Consider the following 17387-nt stretch of genomic DNA (forward strand, 5'->3'; position numbering starts at 1 on the left):
TGAGACTCCAACTCAAAAAAAAAAAAAAAAAAAAGAAGATAGCACATAAGCTTTTAAAGTTTTGTTTAAAGAGTAAGACATTCCTATGTCAAATATATCTTTTGAGGTAGGTAAATGCGTCAGAGGTAATAATGGCAAATGTAAAAAAGACTCTGGTTCCAAGCCACACACCAGAAGTAGTTAAAAGCATAATGACTGAGACCGAATGATCTAGTTACCAGGGTTGGCACTCTGCAAAACTGTTTAGCTGGAAGAGATTGTTATTATTTTGGTATCCCTTTCCCTTTGCTGCTTTACTACCCAACTCCTGTTCTTCTGAATACTCAGGGCACTCACACACTAAACCCTTCAAAATCCACTGTCAAGAACGGCACTGTGTACCTATGGCAGAGTAGGTGTGAGGAAGAGAGGTTATGCCAAAATTTCATTTTAAAGCCTATTTCTAACTGTAGAGTAAAAGTATGTGTCTTGGTAAGGGAATTTTAAGTATTAGCCCAACAAATGGGAGGGATGTTTGGGCCAGGAAGCCTTCCTGGCACCCTTGGAATCAGAGGTGCCTTCACATAATGTCCTTACCAAACTCGACTTCTGAAGGAAATAAAAAAAAACTTCTTATCCCTCTGATGCAAGCCTGGAATCTGTTCATCTTTCTGAATGAGCACTATGTGAATTGCCAGTGGCTCCATAGGCAAAAGGAACTCTGAGAATTATAAACTGGTGTTTGGGTCTTTAGTAAGTAAGCTGGAAGAATCTTTACAAATGCTAGCTCCTGTACAGAAAAGCCATCAATCTACTGGGATGCAGGTGGCAACATGGTTTCTGTAAAGAGAAATCATGTGTAAAATCATGGGTAATCTTCTATAGATCTTTTCCTTAGGGCTAAACTTACTTCTAAAAAGCTTCCATTTAAGTTTGATACCAAAGCTATTTTAAAATATGAATTACCATGGGATTTAAAATATATTTTTTTATCATGTAGTAGAAACTGGCTTACAGGAAAAAAAAAAAAAGAAAATATAGGGAAGAAACAGACATTTTTCTCACTGAAGTACGATAAATAGACTTCCTTGGGGGTGGCCACTGGGAAATCCTCAAGTCTGCAGATAATACTCAGCTTTTAGGCAGTGAAATGCCAAATTGATGGGTGATAAAGGATGATCCCAGGAGGTTTTATGACTGGCAAATAAACTTCGATAGGAGCACATGTAAGGTGATCCGTTTGGAGGGGAAGATATACAAACTATACTTGCAGGATGATGAGTGCTGACCTTTCAGTTAAGACCCAGGAAAGAACTCTAGGAAACCCCGTGGACAGTGTGCTAAAGAGAATAACATAGTTTCTTGCAATGGCAAAAAAAAAGAAAGAAAAAGACAAAAGGCAACAAAATGTTGGGCACTGTCAAGAAGGGGATTAAAAGCAAAACAAAATAATTCTCCTTTTACACAGAACCACAGGACATCTTCATTGGTAAAGTTACATAAGCAGCTCTGATCTGCACATCTCAAGGACAGACCAGAGGCTATAGGGAACAAAGAAGGGCAATTAAACCATCAATGGCAGCCTCCAAAAAAAAAAAAAAAAAGTGCTGTCCAAATGACTGAACGATGACCTGGTGTGCCAAATGCCCTGAGCTAAGAAGCATTTTTGAAGCACAAAGTTTTTATTTAATAGTTCTACTTTGTTTATATAACTGCCAGTGATGACAGCCAATGTAGGGAGGCTCCTTTGGGAAGTCCCTGTTTTCCACCAGAGGTTGGGAGAAATCTGAGCTGAGTGGGGGAGGATCAAGAGTACTTTAAGCCCCATTATTTTCCTTCAATAATGTCCACTGGCTGACTTTTAGTCAAACTTGTTTTCTCTGCTGCCATTGTCAGCAGTGAATTTGTGCCTGACCAATTTCAATTTTTATGAAAATGAGTTTAGCACCCCCCCCCACCATTCTGTAGGACTTTTCAACCCCAATGATCTATACATTGGCACCAAAATATCTGTCTATGAGTGTTTGTAACTTAATCCTTAACCATAGTGTAGAAAGAACAGATTTTGGACTCCAGTTTTAATACAGTGAATAGAACTCAAGAACCCACAATAAATAATAATATTTATTATTCTCTGTAATATTCACACCAGTGGAGGGAAGCACAGGTCTCCATAATGAACCCTGAAAACACAAATTGACCCTACCAGGCTAATGAAATCATATACATGTAGGGTTTTTTTTAGCTAAGAAAGTAGCAGACAAGGGATTCTCCAGGACAGCCTAAAAGCTCTGCTCTTGGGGTAGTCTTAATCATACTGGGTAGCAGGTAAGATCAAGCCTGGATCATGACTTTTGTCCAACTGCTTGGCCCTCCCAAACAGGGGATGGCTACTGAGCAAACAAGCATAATGAACAGCGTACAAAGCTACATGGGTATATAGTGGTTTTCTTTTTTGCATTGTTCTTTGGAAACAAAAATTTTGTGAGATGGAGGACATTTTATCCACAGAAATGCAATTCAGCCTGGGTGCAGTGGTTAACACCTGTAATCTCAGCACTTTGGGAGACTGAGTTGAGAGGACTGCCTGAGTCCAGGAGTTTGAGACCAGCCTGGGCAACATGGTGAGACCTTGTCTCTACAACAAATAAAAAAATTAGCCAGGAATGGTGGCACACAACTGTTGTTCCAGCTATTTGGAAGGCTGAGGCAGAAGGATCACCTGAGCCCAGCAGGTTGAGGCTGCGGTAGCTGTGATTGTGCCACTACACTCCAGCCTGGGTGACAAAGTGAGACTCTGACTCAAAAAAAAAAAAAAAAAAAAAAAGAAAAAAAGAAATGCAATCCACTTGTTACTGGCTCAGTGTTACTACCATACCTTTCACAAATGTGGTAATATTTCTCATCCTGTATGCCATCCTGAATGGGCACATTTACACTGTAGTACCGTCCCTTTCCTAGTCCAACATCAGACACATCACCTGTTCCTATAAAAGAGAAGAGCACCATGATCAGTTATTAAGAACACAAGAAACAAGAAAATGTAAAAGTTTCTCTGATAGGAATTCAGAAGACTGAAAATGTCAATTAGGAGAACAATCTTAACTTAGTGATGGCTTCTAAGGGAATTAAATTAAGAAAAATAACATTAAGAAGTAACTTTTGTAAACAACACTGAAGAAGTAGGCATACCATAGGGAAACTGAAAAACTTTAGTTTCTATCTTACTGAATTAAATAAAACAATAAGAGATTAGCTTCTTTGACTTCTCATGCTTTTTAGGTTGACATAAGATCAGTATATAATTATACTTATCAGGACATTAAGAGTTACATGGAATATTTGATAGCATAGTAGGTGTAAGTGACGTGTCTGCTGACAGTCCATAAAAATTCATCTGGACAAACAGATTTAGTCATTCCTCTTGTATTGTCACCTGAAGTGACTTGTGTTAAAATTTTGCAAAGAAAAAAACCAATAAGGTATTAAAAGCATGGAACTATCCAAATATAACATATAAGAAATATCTAGAAGAAGTTCGGTATTTATTCATCAAATGTAATACTGAGCACATAGATCACTTGCCTGGAAAAAAGCCTGGAGAGAATTTGTGCAGGGACACGGTCATGACTTTGGAGGTGAAACTGAAGGCATCTTCTACACCTACCAGAGAAAGAAATGTCAGAAGAATTACTTCTCATATGGTACTCCTATTTTCAACATCTGAAAATCTAGAAAGCAGCTAAGGGAAGGAGGGGAGATGAGAAGGCAGCAATAATAAAGCCAATAAGCTGAAGAATAAAAGTAACATAAATCTCTGGTCTCTCATCTCTGTAATTACAGGATGAGGTAGAACTCTGGTCCCAAGTGAAGTTTGGATGTTCCTATTCAAACTCATGGCAAACTATAAGTGGACTCTTCCTTTCTAAGCAATGGGGTATCTGAGTACTCTTTGACAACCTGTTCTAAATGGTGGGGAAAGGTAAGAGCCTAGAATTGAGACATTATCAACAGAACTGAATAAAGAAAATTGGTACCATCTTGGAATTTTTATGTTTTATTTTGTTTAAGTGATTCTAGTTAAATTTTATTCAAAGAAGAATGAGTACGATATGATAACTTTTTGAAAAATATGACTGATAGAAATATTAACCATTATATAGAGAAAACCTAATTATAAATTTCTCTCTATAATGCAGATTTGGTTATCAATACAGGTCACCCAAAGTTTTATGCATGCTAAGTAGCTTATTTTAGCTATCTTTCTGGCTAAAACATGGAAGCCTGAAAATACCCATAACCTTGTGAAAGAGTGAAATTCCAAAATGGAGTAACCTTAGCTAAGTTCAGCCGTTTTAACACTGCTTAGCTCTGTCATGCTTTCTTAGCAAAATACTTTAATTTGCCCTCAATCATTAACAAAGGGCAGAATCAGTTTCCCAGAAGAGCTATTGATAATTGTTTTGCAACTTCTCAGGTACTGATTACTTTTCTATTCTAAGGATTTGTCTTCCAGCCATAAAGGGCCAAGCTGACCTCATCTCTTGTGATCAACCCTTCATGACCTATGTGACACAGTATCACCTATGTGACACCACCCCATCACTGCGGTAACAGTTCCTGTGCTTACCTGCCCCCTTCATAATGATGTAAAACAAGCCACCACTCTATCACCATGGCGACTTGCCCCACCAAAGGAAAGCTTTAAAAAGCATTCAACCTCAAGTAGCTGAGGCCATGATTTTAAGCTCTGGCCTCCACCCCAATCTTGGGGAGGTGGATTCACTCTCTTTCTCTAATCTACTTTCTAAATAAACTATATTTTCCACTCGAATTTTGGTGCAATTCTTTGCATCTTACCCGTGGAACTGGCTCAGTCTACTGGCCCACTGACCTAACATTTTTGCTGACCTAACATTTTGTGGCTCTTTATGGGGATTTTATTCCTTGTGGAGTTCCCTCCATGCTCTCTCTCACTCTCCTCTTTTCCAACTTGAGTTTCTCTGTGGACTGTGCTGGAAAATGGCTCAGGCTGGGGCTGCTCTCTGGTGAGCTTGAAGGTCCCGAGGAAAGGCTGTAGTTTGCTGAGGCCCAACAGGGTGGGAGACTAGAGTCTGCTCTTTATTTCCTCTCTAAACCAAGTTCTCACATTTTCTTTGTGGACCAGACTAGATCTTGGAAGGCAACTGATGGCCTTTTTTCCAGGGTTACCCCCTGGAAAGGCAGGAAGGCCTCTGAAGAAAGGTTTTGGATAGCCATTGCCTGATAGGGTGAGAGACAAAGTTCTTGGCTCCTGGCTCCCTCTCTCTCTGCTGTTTGCCCTCTTACCCCAATTGCCTTGCTGAGCTACATCGGTCAGACTTCTCCCTGTCACCTCAGCTTTATCTGATAAGAAGTTACATCACCAGTGAGTTCATGTGTTACCCTATCCTTTATTAGAAGGTCTAAGAACAATCTCAAGGGGCTACTGTCACTGTTTGGAAGTTTTTACTGGGGCTCTGGGGCTCCCTCTTTTAGAAATTTTGGTGCCAAGTCTTTCAAACACATATGGGAGCAGCCTTGCTGTGGTGTAAGGACTGCCCTTGGTGGGCTGAGGAGTTAAGGGGATGTCCTTTCTCACTCGATACCACACCCACACAGGCTAATTTCACTGATTCTCTTTTGGGATGCCAACTGAGAACATGAATGTTTTTCTCTCTTTGGCCTCTCGAACTGTTCTCAGGACCAATCCCTCTCTCCTTTTAGGACTCCTCACAGGGAACCCTCAAAATGGGGTGGCCAAGGCCCCCTCATTGAATTGCATTCTAGAAGGTCACAGGACCCTCTCACTAGAGAGGAGAGCCTGCCCTAAGCATCTCCTTAATACCAGCTAGGCAACAAGGAGATTGGCCCAAGGCAGGAAGTCTTTTGTCTCTAATACTCTCCTTTAGCTTGACCTATTGTCGCCACAAGGGCAAACGGTCCAAGGTTTTCAAAATAGTGTCCCTCTGAACCCTTTGTTCTTCCTGCGGCATACTCTTTCTAACTCCTTCTTTAATTACTTTACCTCCTTCCTGCTTTTCCCCTGACAACTCAGACCCAGCCAACCAATCTTCCCTGTTTTTCCCAGTTTCAGTCTCCTCCCTCACTACCCAATAGTACCTCTAGCTATAGCAAAGATTGAGCCATGTGCACCGTCTCCTTCCCTGACTTCTCTGCTGCCTGTTCTGGGAGGTTCTTTCAGGCTTCCATGGAGGCTTACCAGTTTCCCCTCAGGGAGGCAGCTGGGACAAAAGGTATTATTAAAGTTCATGTTTCTTTTTTTGATGATAAATCTCTCTCAAATTAGATCTAAACTGGGATTATCAGCCCTCTTCCTGGACAGAAGCAAAAGGACCATGTGTTAATTAACTAATCCTGTTAACTTACAGGAAAAAAACAGCCTATTGTTATTCGAATCTGCGTTTCCAAACCAAATTTTCAAGCGCTCTAGTAAAATCTTACAATTTTACCATGTGCTAAAGTAATAGTACTAGATAACATCAGTATTTATTATGTCAGCCTTGCTAAAGTTTTTTTTGGGAAAAAGTTGAGTCACCTTATTGTATCTGACTAGCTCCCTCCCTACAGAACAGGTAAAGCTTTAAGTGCAAAATACTCTCTGTGTGACACAATGGAGCATAGGAACTATAGCCATTCCCACTTATTTGTCACTTTACAGAGCCTGATATTTCTCCTGCAGGATGGGCAAAATGCTGGCTACTCTCTCTGTGGCACAATGACGCATGAGAACTGATCACTGACACCTAATTGTCCACACCTCTGGCAACTTCTAGACTGTAACTTAGTAATTTGTAAAGGATCTTAACAAATCTGCCTGTTCACAATTGAAAATAAGTAGGGACAGATCATTTCACATCTACATGGTCTGCTCACTCTAAAAGAGTTCTACATCAGATCATTACAAATGGAGAAACAGTCAAAAGTTTCATATGTATAGACATTTTTCTTAATTGACTTCGCTAGTTTACAAGCAAGATTATATCCAATGGAGCATTGAATGCCTGTTGCAGAGGCTAGACTTAAAAGTACACATATCAAACTTCAAATTACAAAAAATTTGGGGGGATTCGTTTTTTTTTTCTTTTTTAGCCAAGACGTTAGAGAAACAAAAGGATGTCAACATGGAGGACAGTAGGACCAGAGGGTCACAAAACAGGCATCCCAATTGGCAGTCACCATTAGCAATGAAACTTCAATTGCCCAACAGAGACTTGGTAAGAACTAACTTGATAAGAGGTATGGTGTCTGATGCTATGGGTACAGTCTGCAGGGGCACTTGAAGCATAGTAGCCCCCAAAAGGTCTAAACCTCCACAACCTTGTCCACTGTGCAGGCCACACAGCCATTGGGGAGCAGGTACACCCATCTCCAGAGGGGAGAGAGAACACCTGGCTCAAAATTGGTGGCCACGGAGGAGGCCTAAAAATCTGCTAAAATACGCAGCACTAGTTCACCATCAACCCAACAACCCCCAGATGAATATTAGGGCACTAGAACCCAAATGAATTTCTTAATTAACACAAGTGCCAGCCATTTATTCCTTGTCATCCATATTGAAATCATATAGCCTTGTATTAATCAAAAGTTACTAAAGGTTAATTCAAATTATAGATGTAAAATGTTCTATAAAAAGTAAAAAGAAAGAAACCAGAAAGCAATGGAGAGATGTAAAGAAAGTTTTTGGTATAAAAATGTTTTTTTGGTAAGAAAAGATATAAAGAAAAAAATAATTTTGTATAGGAAAGAATCTTGTATGGTAAATTTTTGTCCTATAACAAAATAACTGGTTATTTTAAAAGGAGAAAAGTATAGAACAAAGATAAAGCGTTCAAGTATGTTGTATAATGATATATATATGGTTTATAAAAGACTGTATAATACAAACTCTGAACAGTCAAGTTTATAAAAAGTTTAGTTATTTCTATAAATTAACCATTAATATCAATTACACTAATGCTAGGCCAAAATATTACCCAGAGACCAGAACATGAGCCTTTTAATGGACAATCTCCAAAAGAATTTTCTCCTATACACAACAGAGGGGAGGAGGGAGAGATGAATTCAGTTAGCCCCCTGCTGTCTATTAAAAAGCAAGGTTTCTTTTTTTTACTCTTCAAGTCAATTTAAACTACAATCTAACTACATGCCTCCAAACTAACATTGTCAATTTTTTTCCTTCAGACTTTCTCAAAGTATCTTAATATTTATTATATATTTTTTCTTTGATCAGACTTATTTTCCTCCACTTTCCAACATCTATGGTGTCCTCTGTATATGTAAAACAGAAATGGTCCTAACTTTCCTAAATCTTTCCCTTTTAAAATCCCTCAAAACTGTCTATAAATCCCCATCACAAAATCCAAAGGAACTTGAAGATAAGCTGTGGGGATGTCCACATATGGAGTAAGGAATTCACTGGTGCAATAGTGAAAGCTGCCTGGATTCCTATAAAGGGTGCCAAACCCACAGGGGTAACTATATGTGAATACATCTTACTAAACATCAAAGCCTTAATATGTCATAAAAGTGGCTATAACAGCCCTTAATATGGTGTTATTAATTCTAATAGTATGTGCTTTTACACAGAGCTTTGTGTACAGACACTAAAAATACTCTAACAACTCCATTGGTTCCTTTTCCCTCATCCTTTCCTCTTACTTTAGGCAGGTAGGGAGATCTCTTATGCCTCAATTCAGCAGGAAGTAGCTACAGAAAACAAACCACCTCCACATTCCCCAGTATTAAATAAGAATATTTTAGAACAAGAGGAGGAAATGAAATGGTAGTAACCTTAGCTAACGTGTAGCCATTTTAACACTGCCTAACTCTGTCATGCTTTCTTAGCAAAATACTTTAACTTCTCCTCAATAATTAACAAAGGACAGAACCAGTTTCCTGTAGGTAGCTATTGATAATTGTCTTGCAACCCCACAGGTACTGATTACTTTTCTATTCCAAGTATTTGTCTTCCAGTCATAAAGGGCCAAGCTGACTGAATCTATTTTGATCAGCCCTTCGTGACCTCTGTGAGACAGACCACCACCCCATTACCCTGGTGACCTGCCCTACCAACAGAAAGCTTTAAAAAGCATTTAACCTCACGTAGCCAGGGGTTCTACTTTTCTTTAAGCTCCTACCACCTCCACAATCTTGGGGAGGTGGATTCACAATCCCTCTCTAATCCCTTTCTAAATAAACTATATTTTTTCAATGTAATTTCTGTGTAATTCTTTGCACCTTACCTGCAGCACTGACTCAGCCCACTGGCCCACTGACCTAACACTTTTACCAACCTAACACCTTATTTCTTAACAAGCCTTACAACAGAGTTTTAAAGCATGAAGAAATATGGGGGATTTCTTTTCTGCAAAGGGGTTTCCTTTCCATTTCTACTGAGTCAGAAATGGTTTGAGACCTGAGAGATAAAAGCTAGTGTTTAAAGTAATTCTCACAAGTCACTACTTATACAGCTAAACACACTGCCTACCTCTACCCCTTTCCTCTTGGAAGCACAAATAGTTCAGGCTATGTTCAGATAATCAATCTGTAAAACAGAAGGACTATTAGCAGATTCAGGTACTATCCTCTTTTATACTTCAAACAATGAAATCGTCTTTGTTTTTACTTAATGCTTTCAGTCTTCATTAGACTTAATTAATATTAAAAAATATTAATTCTATTTGTATAAAACAGGTATGTTTGAATTTCCCAAGCCTTATGCTTTGCCGTAGGGAGGCAGTTAAATCCAATTAAAGGTTCCAGGTACAAAGCATGAAATAAACAAAATAAAACAAAACTAAGTAAATAAAAATAGCATTTCAACTTAGAAACTGAAGTATAAACAAGGATAATTCATTAAAATCCTGATTATTTATTTATCTATACATATACCAATTTACACTTTGAGCAATCATGTATGAGAGTTCCCAAACTATCATTATTCTTTTTAATCTTAGGCAGAAAGAATGATCTTATTCTAATTTGCCTTTCTCTGGGCATTAGGATGTTGATCACCTTTCCACAAGTTTAGTGGCCATATGTATTTCATCTCAGGGGAAGTATCATTAGGTATGGTTATAAAATCAGACTTAAAAGAGGATATTCTACCAGTACAAAACACAGCCTTGCTCAAAAACCTTCAGCAAGACTGTGTTTTGTACTTGTAGAGTATTCCACACAGATAGGCAGAAGATATGGATTTGGTGGGAAAGAGCAGAGTGCTTAGGTAGATTAAAGAAGGCAAGGATGGGATAGAAGTGGCTAGTGAAGCCACCACAGGATACTAGTTATGGAATCATGGGAGATTTAAAGTAAACCAAATGTGAAAGAGTTTGGGGGGGGGGGCAGGGGGTCACTGGAAGGGGGTTGCTGAAGAGGGGAAATAAACCAAAATGAAACACACCATAAAAGTTGGCTAAAACAGGAAACGCTAAAGGGTGTAGAAATAACATTGCAAATGGAAAGAATGGTTTCAGGTGACAGTCTTATTTCATTCTCATATGGTTCTACAAAGCTGATTCTATTCTTGAACTTTGATATTAATGGTTTAAATTTTAAAATCATTCATTCATTTAACAAATTTTTACTAAACCACTACTATAGGCATAGTATTGTTGGTTCAAGGCATTATGCAAGACTGGAAGAAATCACTTGTATACCCAATTCTGAATTGTACCCCCTCATCTTTAAAAAAAACGACTGGAAGAAGTAAGCAGCTTGATCTCTGATCTGAAGGAACTTAAAGTTTCTATGGGAAAAGAAGACATATACACATTAAAAATTAAATAATACAAGACAATATATAATTAAATATAAAATCAGAGACATAAACAATACAGGACTTGAGGGAGGGAACTCTGGGTTGGAGTGATCTGGGAAAATCTGCTACTATTGGAACTTGAGTGAATGGATAGAACTTGGGGAAGGAGAAGGCAAAAGCAAATTAGGAGAAAGAGAGGCAAAGTAAGTCAGGGATATGGGAATAGTGACACATGTCTGGGAAGAGTGAGACATGTCATGAATAGTGAGACATACTCAATGAATAGAGTATCCTGGACAGCAAGTAATGAGATATAAGGTTAGAAACACGAGGTAAGTCCTATTTGAGGTAGACCTTGAAAGACAGGGTAAAGAATGTGGACTTTATCTAGAAGACCACTGTTTCTCAAAGTGTGGTTTATAGAACAGTTAGGATGTTGTTCAAATGCAGATTATTTGGTTCTATGCCAGACCTACTAAATCTGAATATCTGATGGTTGTGGCCCAGCAATCTACATTTTAAAACAAACTTCTCCAGGTCATCCTGATGTAGATTTTAAGTATGAGAACCATCCCTTCTAGCCCAGGGATCAACAAACTAAGTGGCTAGATAGCAAACATTTTCGGTTTTGCAAACTGCTTACAGTCTCTTTTGCACGTGTGCACACACACACATATTTCTTTTACAATCCCTTAAAAATGGCAAAACCACTCTTAGCTCACTCGCTATACAAAAGCAAGTCATGGGTTAAATGCTGCCCCTTGTTATAGGCAATAAGGAACCTCTGGAGGTTTTTGAGCAAGGCTGTGTTTTGTACTGGTAGAGTATTCAAATATTCAGTGAATATGGTTCTCAAAGTAGTATGCTTGTTGTTTTAACCCTACTCTCTTCTTTCTTACCTTTAATTTTTTGTCAGTGTTCCATGGTAGCATCCATGCAGGTGAAGCTCCCTGGGGAAATTTACTCAATAATTTCTTCCTTCTTTTCTGTTTTGGCGGCAGAGCTAATCCTAACTTCAGATACATAATATACATAATATCCTTTTCCTCCCTTATACCTTGATTATGTTAGTTTGTCCTCTGCCCCCTTCCCCTAAAAAAAAAAAAAACCCTGGGGAAACAGTAATCTCTGATGTATACTGGGAGGAGGGGGATAATTCTTTACTAGATAAGTGTTCCTGGATGAATGGAAATATGTGTCACAGACAAGATTTCTTAAAGAAACAGAATGTGGCAACTGTCACCAGAGAGCTACTTTCTAGATGGAAAGTACATAGGAGAATTGGATAAGTCATTTCAGTGGAGTCTTCTAAGAGGGATTAATGGGGTATGGCAAATTTTTAAGAGATTCTGCAATTAAAAGTTAGGGAAGATGTCCTGGGTTTGTGCAGCACTAACTATTTTAGCAATACAAAGAAAATGGCACGGATTCTGATCACTATATGAGTTGGTAGCCTATTGGTGAAAAATTCAGAATGCTAGCCCATCATCCACCCGTTCTATCTGGAGAGAAGAGTCAATGAGAAGAAATAATACTGTTTCCTCTAACCAAAGATTTCCCTTAGAACCAATGTAAATGGTCTGAGGGAGGTTACTGAGCAATGGAGTAAACACTGGGTAAGAGTTCCACTTCTTAACATTCTCTACTAGCTCTGCAGCTTTGCTACAGAGGAAATTACAGGAGCCTGGCTTGGCAGCAAAGCAGGAATTGCATCAGTTAGAGGAATCTTTACACTACCTACTTTAGAATTCTCAATTAGGAAAACTTCAATTGCAACAAGCATTTCTCCATTTACCAGTTGCCTAGAAGCAGCTTAACTGATAAAAACCTGCTGTCCTAGCAGCAAAGCATCTTTGATGCTAAAGGGCTTACCATCTCCATGGTGCAGATCCAAATCCACATAGAGAATACGGTCAAATTTCCGTCGCAATCGTAATATTCCTAGGACAGCATCATTGAGATAACAAAAACCAGATGCTTCATCTCTGTAAGAAAATAAGTTGCTATAGCCAACAGCCAAAAAGCAATCCAAGAAAGTCTTTACAGCCAAAGATCTAACTCTTGAGATCTAGTCCCTTAAAATTCCCCCTTCTTTTAAGAAAAACAAAAATCAACCTACAAAGATTATATAGTAAACGGCCCAGAATGATCAGGGAATGAAGCGTTTTGTTAAACATTCGGGTAAACTGGTAACATTTTTCACTCAGAATCCCATATCTTTAAAGCATTAGAATATTATAACTGCATTGAATAAGACATAACCTTTCTCTGATGATTCAGGGATCCCTTCAAAAAATGTGTGGTACCCTGGGATCATCATGATGAACACTTATGGGACCTTAAGAAAGCTAGAATCTAGAAGGCACCTTAAAGACAATTTTGTTCAGCCAAATGTAGAAGATGTTGAAAACTGGATTCTCTGTACTGATCCTGTGACATAACCTAGAAGTTTTTGTTGTTTTTGTTTTTAATGTCTTGGCATTTGTTGCTCACAAAAGCTGAGTGTAGAGTGTACAAGTGCATAACCTCCTAGGCAGTATAATGTGGTTGCCTTTCTGTAAATGTAATTATTACAATAAAGAGTGAAGCAATCTTTTCTGAATATTTTGTTTTCTTCACTAAAGTCATCTTCATTGATTTCACTGGTGTTCTTTAATTTTTTTGTTATTGGTGATACTGTCATTTTAACCTTTTGTCAACATTAAACAGCTCCTTTACTGCACTTCCATTAAGCCTTGCTGATTAGATGTAAAAGAATATTCTTTCTCATCATTATATTATACTCTACTATATTAATTATAATTATATTATATTTTGAGAGCTTCAACCAAAATGCTTTTCTCTTGCTTCCACAGATACTTCAAATATCCAGCATATTTCTTCTAAATTCTCCCTGAGATTTTACTTGAAACAGAATTCCAGGCATAAGCAACAGTTAAAATGGTATCTTTGCTACTATGAGACTATCAGCTCTTTCAAGTGCCTAGACAATGCATGAAATCTCTTCCATAATAATATTTCATAATCTACATAGTATCCTGGTTCACAGGCTGAATCAATGAATCAGGTACACTGGCAAGCAGGAAGTTAGTAAAAATATCTCTAGACATCGACTTTGCTTTATGATGGTGAACTTAGCAATCATCTAGCCAAATACTAGCTTGGCTTTAAGTATACAATCAGGAACAAACCAACTAAAAGAGAAATTTTCCCATATATGAATTCTCTGTAAGTAAGAATTAAATACGTGACTTTGAAAGTTCTTGGATGCAAATGCTATTTTCCAATTATGAAAAGCTTACATTTTATGTCTACTGCCTTAGCACATCAAAAAAGAGATAATTTGTCCTACTGAACATCAATAACTTTTGGGTAGATGGGATGAAACACTAAGCACTGGGCAAAAAGAGGAAAAAGACCGGGAGGAAGAATACAAATCAACACAAGACATAATTCCTTCACTTGGAGAACTTACAATTAAGTTAGAAAGATAAATCATAAGCACCGAAAAACAAAAACAAAAAGACCAACCATCCAAACAAAAAATACAATCATCATCCTTCCTCATGACTTCCATAAGACTGGCAGATGACTCCCTTGTTTACCTGACTCAATAAAACTCCTGGCTCCCTTCCTTTTCATGTGTGTGTGTGTGTGTGTGTGTGTGTGTGTGTGTTTAGAGTCAGAGTCTCACTCTATGTCCAGGCTGGGGTACAATCACGACTCTTGCAGCCTCGACCTCCTGAGCTCAGGCGATCCTTCCACGTCAGCGTCCTAAGTAGCGGGGACTACAGGTGCATATCACCATGCCTGGCTAATTTTTGTAGGGACAAGGTCTCACTATGTTGCTTAGGCTGGTCTTGGACTCCTAGGCTCAAGTGATCCTTCTGCCTTGGCCTCCAAAAGTGCTGGGATTATAGGCATGAACCACCGCACCCAGCCCCCTTTCTTTTAAGATGTTCCTTATTAATGAACATTCTCATGGCAATAGCCTGAATAATGATGATGATGTCTGTCATTCAGGAAGGTCTTTATGTCTCGTGTGTGAATGTGTAACATTTTCTTACCTCTGGATGGTATTACCAAATGAGATTATAAAATCTCTTAAATTACTGGAGTTCTTTTCACATTGGCTTATAGAAATAATAGGACATTCTTAAAATTTCCAGAAAATAAGGAAATTGAATTTTCAGGACTTTTAACTTGCCAACAAAAGTATTCCCATAAAAACAAACTTAAATGTTTTAAGAATTAAAGTTCACATAATTTAGGTAAATCTTAGGCAAATAAGACTAATTTAGTAATTCTGCTTTACTAAAATCAGCTATGTGTTTTCTGATTTATCAGTGTTAGGCATAATATACAGGTAGATTTCAATTCTTCTTGGGTATGTTCTTCCTAAACATATACAGGTTTATTGATTGAATGAGCTCACATTACTTTTACTAAATGCTTAAGACTATAAAAAAGTAAATTTGTTTTACCAAGTTGAGTCATTATTCTGACAAACTTTATTTCAACAGTAATTATGTTTTGTAGTGTATCAGCTTGAAGATAATTTACAAGATCTTCAGGTAACTAAAAACTTTGGGCTGATACTAATTGAATCAATTAATGAATATTCATTAGATACCTACACCATTTCTAAGTAAGAGAAACATTGATTACTACACATAATTTGGGGGTTATATGCTTTTGCTTTTTGTTTTTACATGCTTCAGAGAGGCTATACATATTTGGTTTTGTTAATGAACTTTTTTTTTTGCCAATTAGAGAAGTTGTATTATAAAGGATGTATATGGATACAGAAACTTGCAGAGGGTTCACAGAAAGGTGAATTTTATTTGTTGAGGGCAAAGCTGGCTGATGTTTGATCAGTTCATTTATAAGATTTCCAAAAATAACTTTAGTGTCAAATAACTGATGCAGAGCTAAAATTTGGTTTGGTTTTCTCACTGTCAAAATATCAAGTTTTTGGATTATTGGTCTTTCCTTAATAACAGATTGTAATGGTTTTGCTTTAGAGTAATTTTTGATAATAAAGGTTCTGTGTCTTACCAGAGTACTCTTCTATGGCTTATGTTGACTTTATTATGTGCTTAATTATTTAAGGAAGCAGAATCTTCTCACTTAGGAAAGAGCTGAGATTCTTTATAATCATGTTACTTTCTATGTTTACTTTTAAAATATTTTATTGTCACTTTGGTAAAATACATAGCCAACTATTACTTTTCAATAACCCATGATTCTATCTTAATTATGTCCCAGAGGGCCCATGGAAAATCACACAGGATTTGCTCTTTTACCTTATAAAAAAGAGAAGTGCTAGAAATAATTAGGTTTATTTGATATGTTACCATTGATGAGTTACATGAGAAGAGTTGTCAAATCAGAAAAGCTCTGCCTTCTCTAGGTTAAATTGGTATAGATAAAATGTCATTAATATAAACATTTCAGAAATTATATGCTATATGAGAAGTTTCTACAGATTTATTAATGCCCTTGTTTGCTATGATATGTTTCTATTTGTTAGAATTTTGGTGCTGCTTTGCCAGATATTAAGCAACTACAGTATAGTATTTTCAGTCATAATTTCAGTTTTTTAAAATGTTAACTTGTTCTCAATTTTGCTTCTTTATTTTGAATCTAGCATCTTCCTAGTCACTAGTTTTCGAGTGGGGATTCATACTACTTACCTATGAAAGTTTATTAATATATAAATGTTTAAGATTTTTTTTTTTTGAGTCAGGGTCTCACCCTTGCCCAGGCTGGAGTGCAGTGGCATAATCACGGCTCACCACATCCTGGACTCAGATGATCTTCTACCTCAGCCTCCCAAGTAGCTGGGACTATAGGTATGTACCACCATGCCTGGCTTAGTTTTTATTTTTTGTAGAGACGAGGTCTCGCTATGTTGCCTGGCTGGTCTCAAATTGCTGGTCTCAAGCAATTCTCCCGCCTTGGTTTCCCAAAGTGTTGGGTTTACAGGCATGAGCCACTGTGCCCGTTGTACTTGATATATTCTAACTATGTGCTTGGTATATTCATGGTATATTATGTCAAGATTATTATATCTGAGTCTTTTTTCTCTATAAAGATAATGTTCATGCAGTTTTATCAATTAGATATAATACCCCCTCTTCTTTGAAAATAGGGTTGCTGTTGTTTGGATTTTTGGTCCTCCAAAACTCCCACTGAAATTTGATTCCCAGTGTGGGAGGTGGGGTCTAGCAGGAAGTGTTTAGGTCATGGGGGTGGATCCCTCATGAATGACTTGATGCTGTCTTTGCAGTAATGAATGATTATTTGCTCTATCAGTTCCTGTGGTTTTCCCCATCCCCCTGCACAAAGGTGGTTGTTTTTTTGGTTTTTTTTTCTGAGTTGGAGTCTCACTCTGTCGCCCAGACTGGAGTGCAGTGGCCGCTCCCGGCCACCGCAGCCTCCACCTGCTGGGCTCCAGCGATCCTTCCGCCTCAGCCTTCTGAGTAGCCGGAATTACAGGCGCGCGCTACTACACCCGGCTGATTTTTTGATTTATTGCAGAGATGAGGTCTCGCTGCCCAGGCAGGTCTCGAACCCGCAGGCTCAGGCAATCCACTCACCTGAA

At 38.0% G+C, this 17387-nt stretch overlaps 1 protein-coding gene across 8 annotated transcripts in view; it reads right to left on the reverse strand.

Annotated features, from left to right (window-relative positions):
* HDAC8 (histone deacetylase 8) overlaps window positions 1-17387 on the reverse strand; it is a 280351-nt gene that overhangs the window by 200228 nt on the left and 62736 nt on the right. For 7 of the 8 annotated variants that reach the window (XM_021718961.1, XM_021718960.1, XM_008070865.2 and 4 more), the window contains 3 exons: window positions 12653-12765; window positions 3565-3642; window positions 2858-2966 (listed from right to left, as the gene is read on the reverse strand). In XM_021718961.1, coding sequence (XP_021574636.1) covers window positions 2858-2966; window positions 3565-3642; window positions 12653-12765 — 300 coding nt within the window. The remainder of the gene's footprint in view (window positions 1-2857; window positions 2967-3564; window positions 3643-12652; window positions 12766-17387) is intronic. The other variant, XM_021718962.1, reaches the window with a different exon arrangement.

The sequence above is a fragment of the Carlito syrichta genome, unplaced genomic scaffold (assembly GCF_000164805.1).
Source record: "Carlito syrichta isolate Samal-C Ts95f unplaced genomic scaffold, Tarsius_syrichta-2.0.1 Scaffold314047, whole genome shotgun sequence".
Taxonomy (NCBI): domain Eukaryota; kingdom Metazoa; phylum Chordata; class Mammalia; order Primates; family Tarsiidae; genus Carlito; species Carlito syrichta.